General features: G+C 39.5%; 1 protein-coding gene and 1 long non-coding RNA gene across 9 annotated transcripts in view; one reads left to right on the forward strand and one right to left on the reverse strand.

The window, feature by feature from the left end:
* The window catches only part of ANKFN1 (ankyrin repeat and fibronectin type III domain containing 1), a 503,865-nt gene that overhangs the window by 40,477 nt on the left and 450,299 nt on the right, over positions 1-13,089 (reverse strand). For all 4 annotated transcript variants that reach the window (XM_074223663.1, XM_074223664.1, XM_074223666.1 and 1 more), the window contains one exon: positions 255-421. In XM_074223663.1, the coding sequence (XP_074079764.1) occupies positions 255-421 (167 nt within the window). The remainder of the gene's footprint in view (positions 1-254; positions 422-13,089) is intronic.
* LOC141513644 (uncharacterized) overlaps positions 212-13,089 on the forward strand; it is a 131,184-nt gene continuing 118,306 nt past the window's right edge. For all 5 annotated transcript variants that reach the window (XR_012475844.1, XR_012475843.1, XR_012475845.1 and 2 more), the window contains exons 1-3: positions 212-358; positions 7,985-8,020; positions 11,078-11,244. This is a non-coding gene — a long non-coding RNA (uncharacterized LOC141513644). The remainder of the gene's footprint in view (positions 359-7,984; positions 8,021-11,077; positions 11,245-13,089) is intronic.

The raw sequence follows: 13,089 nt of genomic DNA on the forward strand, positions 1-13,089 counted from the left end.
GTACCCTAGGGCACTTTCAAAGGATTTCTATTCTTGTTATTGCCCTTCCTTCTTGGAAAAAGGCAATGAATGTGGGTAACCTTCTCCAAGGCGCTGAGGACATCTACCCTATTGCTCTACCATGAATGTTGCTCTGGGGAAGGTCTCTTGCAAATAGTTCACTTCATAATGGTTAATCATTAATTCTACAAATAATTTGGCAGAAGGAACCCCTTACCTCCACCATATCCCCTTTCACCGTCCAGATAACTCACTTGGAAACATTGTTGTTGTCTCGGATCTTTACATGGCAGAGGATGTTGGGCAATTTCTGGGTGACAAGGACTTTGATCTGATCCACAGAACTGCAGAGTTTCAGGTAACCAAGGTATAATCCAGGAGGGAGACGCTGTTGGCTCCTTTTTTGGTAGGACAAGATATCCTGAGGGAAGAAAAAAGTTTCACAAGAATATTCAGATTTTTCTCCTTGCTGGGACTCTGTCACAGAGTGGTTGGCTTGCTAATACAATTTGGCTGAGAAATCAAGATTGCTTTCATCATTGTTGGGGACATACAGAGACTTACATTTGGGTTAAAAAAGTCAACAGGTCCAGGATGGGTGAAATTAAGTTAGATTTCAGTTCAGACTTTGTTAATAGTGTGACTTATAGAGTCTGGATTCTAATAGGAGTTTAATAAATGTGAACTGATTGAGGATAGGCTAAAAAAATGAAATTCTTAGTTTTAATGAAAGAGATAGGTGGGAATTTCATCCATCTTTTTCCCTTGTCAGTTCATGTTGAGAATATTGTATTTAGTTATGGGAACCATACTTTAGGAAAGACATAGGTAAACTAGAGAACAAGCAGAAAAAGTGAAAAGAAGGGTGAAGAAATTGTGCTATATGAGGATCCAGTGATGAATCTGGGATGTTGAGTAAAGAAACAAGTAGTTTTTGGAATGATCTTATAACTGTTTTCACTTTTATTTTTCAAGCTTGTCATGTCAAAGGGTAGAATGGCAATTAGCAAGCAAGCATCTGTTAACAGCTTACTATGTTCTCCACACTGTGATTAGTGCTGAGGGATACCAAAAAAAGAGAGTAAAAAAATCAGTCCCTGCTCTCAAGGAGCTCACATTCTAATTCTAACAACAGGAAAACAAATAGGTGCATACAAAATATACAGAAGGTAAATGGAAAGTGATTGCAAAGTAAATAACTGGAGGTGGGATGTGAAGAAGGGAAACCAGGAAAGACCTTTTGTAGAAGGTGGTATATGAGATGAGTGTTGAAAGAAGCCAGGGAAACCAGGAAGTGGAAGTGAGGAAGATCATTCCAGTTAAAAGTCATAGAGTTGGAATGTGTTATGTGAGGAACAGGAAGAAAGCCAGCAGAGCAGGATAAAGATGTAGAGTGGAAAAATTAGAAGGGGGCAGGTTAGGATGACTTTCAAAGTCAAACAGAATTTTGTCTTTGATCTTAGGCAATAGGGAGTCAGGAATGGCCAGACTTGTATTTTGGGAAGGTCATTGATAGTTGAGTAGAAGAACTAGAGTGCGTAAAGACCTGAGGTAGGGAGACCCACCAGGTTATTTCTATGGTTTAGGAGTGAGGTAATGAATGCCTGAGTCAGAGTGGTGGCACTGACAGAAGAGAGAAAGGGGTACATAAGAGAGAGATGTTGGGAAGGTAGAAACTACAAGACTTAACAACAAATTGGATACGTGGGGGGGGAGAATCATGGATGACACCCAGGTTGCAAGTCTGGGTAATTTGGAAGTTGGTGGTACACTTGATAGTATTAGGACAATTTGGAATGGGGAGAAGTTGGGGGAAAGATAATTAAAGTGGGATTTGATTTATTCTGTTTGATTTGGGGAAGAAGTAGGAGTGGAAGACAGATTTTACTTGTTTCTTAGTATTTCAATGAAATCATATGTGGTAGGGAAACATTTCCTAAATATAATTATATGGTGACAATGAATAGACTGGCTTGGTGGGGTGAGTCTCTTCTCAAGTAGAGGTTCTATGACAGGGGTGGAGAACCTCCAGTCAGTGGACCATATTGTTATGGTGTTGCCAAGGCAAGTGCAGGTGGGATTCAAAATTCAATAAATCTAGTAGCTAATCAGGGGTGAATTAATTAAGTATCTGACCAAATATAGCTTTTGGCAATCCTGCTCTATGAGTACTGGTTGGGTATATTTTAGAGGGAACTCATAGTTAGTAATAGGTTGGGCTAGATGACTTATGTGGTGTATCCTTTCCAACTCTGAGAGTCTATGATTCTGTGAGGTATCTATGGTAAGACTGGTTTCTTCTTGGAGTCAGTCTGTGTACATAATCAAGTATTAATATGCCTATTACTGTGTACTGAGCTCCATGGGAGAGGCAGGGATAGATAGAGGGGGAAAGTTACATAAAATAAATTTGAAGATAATCTCTGGCACTGGAGAGAGGGCTCACACTCTATTGCAAAGATAGAACCCATTAAAGAACAACAATAATTATTAATATCTTATACACTTTAAGGTTTGAAAAGCACTTTTGATGTATCATCTCCATCTTTCTTCATAACAAACTGAGAAAATAGGTTCTATTATTATCTTCATTTTACAAATTGGGAGTCACTGTCTAAATCAGGATTTCAACTCAGGTCTTTTTGATGTGAAGACAAGGACTCAGTCCATTACACCACTTAGGCAATGTGTCAGTGTAATCTGTGGACACTACTCCCATTTACAATGATCTGTCAGAGGTGCTTGACATTAGTTCAGCAGGCACATATTCCAGTTCTTTGTAATTCATTTGAGTCAGATGACTTTGATTCATCAGAGATTCCTACTCCGTTTAATTTGGAGGAAAGACGTAGGAGTGGAAGGCAGATTTCACTTGTTTCCTGGATTTTGAGTTTCAGCTATACAGTATAGTTCTTGTTGTCCTTGAATTTAGGAAGACTTTCACATTCTGACTGGTAGCTATGTGACCCTGGACAAGTCATTTAACCATGGATGTCCTGAAGTCAGCTCTAATGGCAGCTGATTGTTAAAGGTTCAGCATAAATATTTATGGGGTACATAGGTAGTACTGTGGATAGAGTGCCAGACCTGGAGTCAAGAAGATATGAGTTCAAATGTGGTCTCAGTCACTTGCTGGCTGTGTAACCCTTGGCAAGTCACTGAACCCTGTTTTCTTCAGTTTCCTCATATGTAAAATGAGCTGGAGAAAGAAATGACAAACTGAGAGGGGGTGGAGTCAAGATGGCGACAAGAACAGATCGTGTCTAAGGTGCTCTCTCATAAAATTTATATGCTAAGGACTCTAATTAAATTTTCAAGAGACAGAACCCATGGAGGGACCCAACAAGGCAGTTCTCCTACTCAAGGTAACCTGGAAAAGAGCAGAAAGGCTCTGCTCCCCAGGGTTGGAGGGGCAGCCCGCCAGAGGGGTGGCCTGCCAGAGTGAAAGAACTTAAGACAGCCGGGGCTCACAGAAGCGGGGGAGTTTCCTGACCTATGCCCCGGGGAGTACCATGCACAAATTGGGGGAACAGTGGGGGGACCTCTGCCAGAGCGAGCACGTGAAGCCCAGCCCTCAGGGCACACAGAGAGCAGCATGGCCAGCTAAGCCCAGTTCCAGGAAACAGAAGCAGGAGGAGCTGGTAAGCAGGAGCCCTCAGGGCATGAGCCCATTGAACCTAGGGAGGGGAGTGAAGAGAGAGAGACTTCCAAGCTCTGTCCCTGGAACAGGACTCTGGGGCTCTGACCACATTCAGATCCTGATCGCAATCTAGGCCCCTCCATAGAACAGCAGCCCCCCCCCCCACCTCAGCCCTGTGGCAGAGAGGGGTGCATATGGTGATTCACAGACCAGGAGGGAGGACAGAGCCTCACACACTGAGACCCTTGTGGGAGTGTCCCAAAAGCTCAGGAAGCACCCCAAAACAAGGCTCAGGATGGGAAAATGAGCAAGCAGAGAAACAAGAGAAACACCATTGAGAAATATTTTGCATAGGAGCCCAAGAAGGATCAAAATACTCAGTCTGAAGATGAGGAAGCACAAGCTCCTGCATCTAAAGACTCCAAGAAAAACAGAAATTGGGCTCAGGCTATGACAGAGCTCAAAAAAGACTTTGAAAATCAAATGAGGGAGCTAGAAGAAAAACTGGGAAAAGAAATGAGAGAGATGCAAGAAAAACGTGAAAATGAAGTCAGCAGCCTAGTCAAGGAAATCCAAAAAAATGCTGTAGAAAATAGCATGCTAAAAACCAGATTAGGTCAAATGGATAAAACAGTTCAAAATGTTATTGAGGAGAAGAATGCTTTAAAAAGCAAAATTGACCAGATGGAAAAAGAGATAAGAAAACTCTCTGAGGAGAACAAATCCTTCAGACAAAGAATAGAACTCAGGCAGATTGATAAATTTACGAGAATCCAGGACTCAATACTTCAAAACCAAAAAACATGAAAAATTAGAAGAAAATATGAAACATCTCATTGAAAAAACTATGAAACATCTCATTGAACAAAACAACTGATATGGAAAACAGACTTAGGAAAGATAATTTAAAAATTATTGGAATACCTGAAAGTCATGATCAGGAAAAGAGCCCTGACATCATTTTCAAAGAATTTCTACAGGAAAATTGCCGATATTCTAGAAGCAGAGGGCAAAATAGAAATGGAGAGAATCCACTGATCCCCTGAGAAAGAGATCCCAAAAAACCAACCTCTAGGAATATTATAGCCAAATTACAGAACTCCCAAGTTAAAGAGAAAATATTACAAGCAGTCAGAAGGACACAATTCAAATATCATGTGGCTGCAGTCAGGATCACACAGGACTTAGCAGCAACTACATGAAAAGCTCATAGGGCTTGGAATATAATATACTGGAAGGCAAAAGATCTTAGAATGCAGCCAAGAATCAACTACCCAGCAAGGCTGAATGTCCTCTTCCAGGGAAAAAGATGGACTTTCAATGAACCAGGGGAATTTCAAATGTTCCTGCTGGAATGACCAGAGCTGAACAGAAGGTTTGGTCTTCAGATACAGGACTCAGGTGAAGCATAGAGATTGGAGGAGAGGGGGAAAATATGAGGGACTTGATGATGAACTGCATGTATTCCTGCATAGAAAAATGACACTGATAATACTCATATGAACCTTCTCAGTTAATAGAGCAGGTAGAGGGAGCTTTTATAGTTGAAGCACAGGAGAAAGCTGAATTTGAAGATAAAATATGGTGTAAAAATGGAGTCAATAGAAAAAAGGGAAATGTAATGGGAGAAAGAAAAAGGAGAGGGGGAATAGGCCAAGATATTTCATATAATAAAATTTTTCTTTATTACAATGAGCTATTGCAATGATATGGAAGGGGGGAAGGCAAGGGGGAATGAGGGAATCTTCACTCTCATCAGAGGTGGTTAGGAGAGGAAACAGCATATATACTCAATGGGGTATAGACATCTGGAGTAAGAAGGAGGTGGGGACAGGGGGAAGGGGGGGTGATGTGAGTGATGGAGGAGAGGATGGACCATGGGGGGAGAGTGGTCAGACATAACACATTTTCTTTTTTACTTCTTGCAAGGTGCTGGGATTGTAAGGCCTGTCCGGGACCATTGGGCCAGGTGGATGCTGGGCCTAAGGGGTGGTATGGGGGCTCAGGGCCTCTTGGCCCCAGAGCTGGGGATCTGTCTGCTGCACCACTCAGCTACCCTACAGCAGAGTCAGAGTGAAAGGAGAGAGAAAATATAGTACATGGTAGTGGAGAAATACAAAAGGAGGGAGTTGCGATCAGCAATGACAACGTTGGAAAACTATGGAAGTAATTTTTGTGATGGACTTATCATAAAGAATGTGATCCATCCACGACAGAGTTGTTGGTGTTGGAATAAAGACTCAAGCACATTTTATTATTATTATTATTATTATTTGGGGGGGTGCAGGGCAAATGGGGCTGGGTGGCCTGCCTGGGGCCACATAGCAGGGTGATCATTGGGTGTCTGAGGCCAGATTTGGACCCAGGTGCTCCTGGCTCAAGGGCAATGCTCTGTCCACTACCCAGACACCCCTACTATTATTATTACTATTTTATTTTATTTTGTGTCTTTTTTTTTCTTTTTTTGTTTTTTTGCAGGGCAGTGGGGTTCAGGTGGCTTGCATGTCACACGGCTGGGTGATTGTTGGGTGTATGGGGCCAGAAGTGGGCTCTGGTGCTCATGGCTCCAGGGCTGGTGCTCTGTCCATTGCACCACCTGGCCATACCTACAATTATTACTATTATTTTTTTTTAATTTTTAATTTTTTTCTCTCCCCTTTACTTTATCGCTCAAGTGAGTCTATATTTATAGGGGGTGGGGGTATTTCGTTTACTCTTAAACAAGAATATTTTATTAATGTATAAAAATTATTTGTACAAAATGAGAATAAATATTAAATAAAAAAAAGAAATGACAAACTACTCCAGAATCTTTAGCAAGTAAACCTCAAATGTGGTCACAAAGAGTCAGACATGATAGAAAATCAACTGAACACCACCAACAAAGCAAGGCTTAGCAGACAGAGCATTGGCGTCAGGGTGAAATTCAAAGCATGCCCTTGGTACTGCATGGGACCCTGGACAAGTCTCTCTGAGCCTAGATTTCCTTGTATGAAATGGAAATAATACTAATATTTACCCAGAAGAGTTGTTATAAGAATCAAATGGCTTAATAGAAGTCAATTGCTTTGTTAATCTTCAAATATTAAATCATGCTTAGCTATTATTGTTGATATGATTTGCTTGTAGAATTGAAGGAATACTAAAATTACATACTCATATAGGATTTTATAGTTTGCAAGCCATTTTCCCAGCATTTCTCTTCTTTGACCCATACGATATTATCCCTATTTAAAAGATAAATAGAGATTCATGGGACTTATCCAAGGTAGCACAGTCAATATGTGATGGATCCATGACCAAGATTCTTCTGATCCTAACTCTTATGACTTTCATTAGTATCAAGCTATAAACATATAAATTATTTTTTAGGAGTACTGGTCTATATAAATATATATAATTTCTTTCATAATGTCATGAGATATGAGGGTAACTGAAAAGCATCTAATCTAATTTAAATCTATGTTACTATAATTTTCCTCAGGTTAGATTTGCTGATCTTAATGTGTTTGACTTAGTCTGCTATCTGTAATGCCTGTCATTGATGCCATTTCTTTGGATCAAAGCAGCAGAGTCTGGGAGATATCCTTAATGAAATTAAAAACATTTGTGCAGTGGACAGACTTATCAAGTTAATAGATCAACTTGTCCTGTAATGGGACACAGAGAATCAAGTCAATTGAGATGTGGCTGGAGGTTGAGGGGATGAAGGGTATGGTATGAAGGAGGGAGAAAAGCTTTGTCACTGAAAGAGCAGGTCTGAAGAGGTTGCTCTTTGGGGGGGGGCATGTTTGGGGAGATGTTTAATAACTTGGTAATATCATGAATATACTGAAAGCCCTGGTAGATAGGCAGACATACTATGCCAATCAATCAATCAGTCAATCAACAAAAGTACTGTAGACTGAAAGGATGATGTGGCAAAAGGAGAGCATGGAAGTTGAAATTTGGATAGCATGGAAGTTGAAGTTTGGATAAAGTGCTGGACCTAGAATCAGGAAGACCTGAATTCAAATCTATATCTACTATGTATGGGACTCATGACAAATCACTTAACCTCTCTTTGTCTCAATTTCCTTATATGTAACATGAAAGGTCGGGTTTGATGGTCTCTAAGGTCTCTTCCAGCTCTAAATCTATGATGCTATAATTTTTCACATAGCTTGTAGGTGTCTCAGGTCAGATTTGAACTCAAGAGGATGACTCTGGGCCCAGTATTCCATTTATTGTGTCATCTAACTGCACCCACTTTGAACTTAGTAGGTTCTTAATAAATGCATATTAAATTGAATGCCACAAGAAACCCAGAAGAGAAGTTGTTTGAGTATTATCCTTATTTTACAGATGAGGAAAATGAAGCTCAGAAGACTGTGCAACAAGGTAACTATGACACTGTGACCATGGTAATAGTCCTGTTGAAACTTGTGGTACCTGAATAGGGCTATTTTATCATGGAATCCACAATTGGTGGCACTTTCATTAGGAAATTCAGCAAGTAGCTAAGGGTCTCCTGGGGTATTGTGGGGGTGTATGTATTTTAAGGGTGGATGGGGGGGGTAAATGGCAGAGTTTATACTGGTTATGTGTGGCACTTTGGGGACTGTCCAGCTGCCTGGAACCTTGGAAGTCACTAGGCTTTATCGCCAGCTTCATGCTGACATCTGAGACTTGGTCAGGCCCTTTGCCACATAATGAGTACCTCACTTCCAGGAGTGCAGACACTTGCCTGGAAACCTGCCCCAGAGGTTCTATACCCCAAGAAAATGACCTGTAAAGAGGTGGGGCAAAATGAGGGGAGGGTTCAGAGGGGAAGAGAGAAAACGACATCAGGCAGGAATGTGCCAGTCAGCAGGGGTAAATTTTCCACTTGGATCTGGGTGGAAACCTGATCCTGCCTCTATTTTTGGTCTCCTTCTCTAACAACCTTTGCCCAGATTGGAATTTCTCTGCACCTGTAACACATTTTTAATGGAATAAGTCTAGCAGAAACCAGGTATTATATCATGCTGGGGCCTGAATGGTATTTCTGGGAGCAATACTGAAAACCCAAGGTAGTCCAGACCTCAGTTTATTCCTTTGGGGATTAGTGTATTAGTCACCCCGTAAAAGTTCAATTGATTATGATTTTTTAAATGTTTCCTTGAGCATGTGTTTATAAATGATGAAAAAGAAATCTACAAATGAGCTGGTGTGATTTTCCTCTGCCTTTTTTATCAATTTCATATGAATCAGAATCCTATAAAGTCTAATCTAGAGGCTTTGGGTTTTTTTCCCAATTAGTCTTCCTGGCCCATGCTATAGCTGTCAGGGCTCGGGACAAAACAAAAAAGTGAAACACTCGTAATGGGCACCCCTTTGGCTAGGGATTAAATAGATTAGTGGGTTGGATCACTTGATTGGTTAGAACAGACCCAGTGGTGCTAATGGGACCAAGGTTAGAGATTTGATTCTTTTAGGGTTTTCCAGCTCTTTCCCCCCTTTCCCTTACTCTACAATTCAGCTTCTACTAGTCTGTTTGCTGTTTCTCTTGTACAAAGTATCAAATTCAAAGTCTATGTGTCTTTACCCTGACTATCCTTTATTCTAGGAATGCTCTCCATCCTCACCTCACCTTCACTTCTTGGAATCTGGGAATCCTTGCTTTTTTTTTTTTTTTTTTAGGTTTTTGCAAGGCTTAAGGGGTTAAGTGGCTTGCACAAGGCCACACAGCTAGGTAATTATTAAGTGTCTGAGACCGAATTTGAAACCAGGTACTCCTGACTCCAGGGCCGGTGCTTTAGCCACTATGCCATCTAACCGCCCCATCCTTGCTTCTTTCAAGTCCCAGCTGAATCTCCACTGTATGCAGGAGGACTTTCCTGGTTCCCCTAGCTGCTAGGGCCATTTCCTTCCATTTATTCTAAATATATTTTGCATACTCTCTCTCTCTCTCTGTCTCTCACCCTCTTTCTCCGCTCTCTTCCTCCTCTTCTTTCTCTCCTCTTTCTCATTCTTTCTCTTTCTCTGTTCTTATCTACCTTTTCTCTCTTCTCTCTCCTTTTCTCTGTCTCTTTCTCTCCCTCTGTCTTTCTCTTTGTCTCTGTCTCTCCACTCTGTATATACTCTAAAACATATGGATATATACATGCATATACATATGTATACAAATATATGTATAAATATTTATATATATACATATATATGTATATATACTCTCTCCTTCATCCTTTCTCTCCCTTTCTCCTTCTTTCTCCTTTGTCCTCTACATCCTCTCTGTGTACTTTTTACACTCTCTGTAGAATTGAAGATACACACACACACACATATTTATATACATGTAAATGCAAGTATACTCCATTAAAATATAAAATCTCTGAAGGCAGGGCCTGGCTTTCATCTCTCTTTCTATCCTTAGAGTTTAGCATAACACACACACACAATATATATATATATATATATATATATATATACACATGTATATTTATATACATATAAGTGCAAGTATACGCCATTAAAATATAAAGTCTCTGAAGTCTGGGCCTGGCTTTTATCTCTCTTTCTATCCTTAGAGTTTAGCATCACAGTACCTAATACAGATCAGTGCTTAATAAATAATTGGTGATTGAGTGATTATGTTTCCTTAAAGGAAACACAGGGGAAAAACACATTCAAAATCAAAAACCTGCCTCTGTTCATCCCCTTTTGTGATATCTCCAATTTGTATTGGCCTCCTTACTTACTTACCTACTTTATTATTGATGATGATAGAATAGAATCAAAATAGGAATGAGGTGAGAAGCTATGGATGGTTTGATGATGCAAGCATTTCTAATCTAGGAAGCATCTTTCATAGCACATACCCCTACTGAAGGTCTCCTTATTCTTCCTACTTTTAAGATATATAATCAATGAATTGAAGTATATTAGCAAGTGGTAGTGTCAGATAAGAGCACTGTTGGAAATCTGAAATTTCCAGAGGACAGAGTGAATTATTCCTGCAATCTTTTTAATTCTCGAACAACCTCCCATCCTTGAAATTGTCTTCTCCTGGAATCTTCATTTTGAGGAAGAGCTTTAGACCAGTCATCCTTAGTTCCTCTTCTGGCTCTGAAAACCTCCCTCCTGCTTTCCAGATCCCCTTTATCCGTTGTCTTCCCTTGTTAGAATGTAAGTTTCTCAAGGGCAGAGAAGTATTTCTTTTTGTTTGTTTTTCCATCCCCAGTGTACTGGGCAGATATTAGATACTTAATTTATGCTTGTTGACTGACTGGCTAATTAATTGACTAACTTAGTCTTGGATACTTACTAAATTATGTGATTCTTGGATTCTTGGCAAATCATTTAACTCCACTACCTTAAAAAAATCGATAGTGCATTATTTTCTTTTGTAGCCATAGTCCTGATCTAAAAGCTCTTATCTTTTATTTGCTCTTCCACCAATGCCTTTGCCCCATACAGGCTGTTATTACCTAGTTACAAGTTTAGAATAAAAATAAAATCTCAGCATTGGAGAGGACCTCGACAGTAAATGAGAACATCCTGTACCTGAAGAAAACTCTACAATCTACCTGATGATTGCTCATCCAGGATTTGCTCAAAGACCTCCAAACTTTAATGAAGAGTCGGTAAGTTGCTACCTCCTCTCTCCTTCAACCCTACCCCCACTCCAAGGCATCCCACTCTACTACTGGATAACTCATTGTTTGCATGTTTTTCTTTCCTGTAAAGTTTAAATTTGCATCCTTAGTAACTTTCACATAGTACCCCTAGTTCTGCCAAGAAAAATAAACCCAATAACCTTTCCATCAGATAATTTTTCAAGTATTTGAGAGTGACTGTCATATATCTCCCAGCATCCCTAGTTCCTTCATCTGAATTTCACTGAAAGACCTTCCCCATTCTGGGTGCTCTTCTCTGGCCTATCTTCAGTAAAAAGCAATATTTTTTTCTTGACTAAAATCTCTAAAAATATTCCAGTTCTGTTTTGAAGTCATTTTCCTATGACCAGTCATAGCTCCTATACCCATTTACCTATCTAAAGTTTTACATCTTAGATTATGATTTCCAAGGGAACAGGATAGGAGCTTTGACTATGCAGTCTTTGCAAAGTATCTAATGCTTAATAAAGGTCATTTAGGGCTGCAAAGAGTATCAATTCTCTTTACTCCTGGATGTGGGGAAGGAATTAATTGACATGGTGGATAGAACCCTGGATTTGAAATTAGAGAAACCTGAATTAAATTTATGCCTTAGACTCCACCTGTGTGACCCTAGGTGAGTCACTTAACTTTTCAGTCTCAGTTTCTTCTTTTGCAAAATGAGAATAAAGTTTTGGGATAATCAAATGAAAAAAGTATAGAATGCTTGGCAACCTGTAAATTACCATATAAATGCTAGTTATTATTATTATTGTTATTGCTGTTGTTTTTATAATTATAGTTTTCATTGGAAAGTAGGACTCTTTTTTTTTGGATACTTTCAAGATTCTGGTTGCAGGTTTTCTGGCCTTGAAATAAAGTTGAATGTGTGCTTTTCACTACTTCTCACCCTGACTTATTCTCTTGATATTTAAAGTTCTTGGTAAAGTGTGGTAGTCTCTAAACAATTTTTGATTGCTTACTCCTGTCAAGAAAACATCTTTGGGGCGGCTAGGTGGCGTTAATTACCTAGCTGTGTGGCCTTGGGCAAGCCACTTAACCCCATTTGCCTTGCCAAAAAACCTAAAAAAAAAACCCAAAAAACAAAAACATCTTTGCGCATAAAGATCCCTATGCCCCAACCTGTGGGAGAGCCTACTGAGCTTGTATTGGTGTGATTAGCCATAGTTGGACACATTATGTACTTCAATCCATAATATATTTATACTTATTTATATATCATAATCATATACTACTATAATAATAAATATGTTATTAAACTTATACAAAGTAGAAATTTTTAACAGCATGAGATAAAGATGAAATGATATTTGATTTTAGATTAAGTAGGGAACCACTAGAGTTTATTGAATAGAGAAATGATATGGCCAGTCTTTAAGAAAAATCACTCTGTGCGGCAGAATGGAAGATGGCATAATCTGAAGCAGGAGATCAATTAAAAACTCTTTGAAATCATCAAGGTGAAATGTGATGGTGATTTGAAGTAGGATGGTAGCTGTGCAAGTGAAGAGAAGGGGGATATTTGGAAGAGAGGCCATGACAGTAATGACAAAACTTGATAATAATAATGTAATTGGATATGCAAGTTGAGAAAAAATGAGGGATGGAGGATGATGCCAAAGTTGTATACCCAGGTGACCAAAGGATAATGATACTCTCTAAATAATAAGGAAATTTGGAAAAGGAATGAATTTGGATTGAAGGCCAAGATGAACTCTGTTATGAAGATTACAACCCATCCATGCCTTTTCATTTTGTGTTACTTGTTCTGTCTGATAGAAGGAAGGAATGTTGAGGGACTCCCACTACTTT

Source organism: Macrotis lagotis, chromosome 2 (genome assembly GCF_037893015.1).
Source record: "Macrotis lagotis isolate mMagLag1 chromosome 2, bilby.v1.9.chrom.fasta, whole genome shotgun sequence".
In the NCBI taxonomy this organism is placed as follows: Eukaryota; Metazoa; Chordata; class Mammalia; order Peramelemorphia; family Peramelidae; genus Macrotis; species Macrotis lagotis.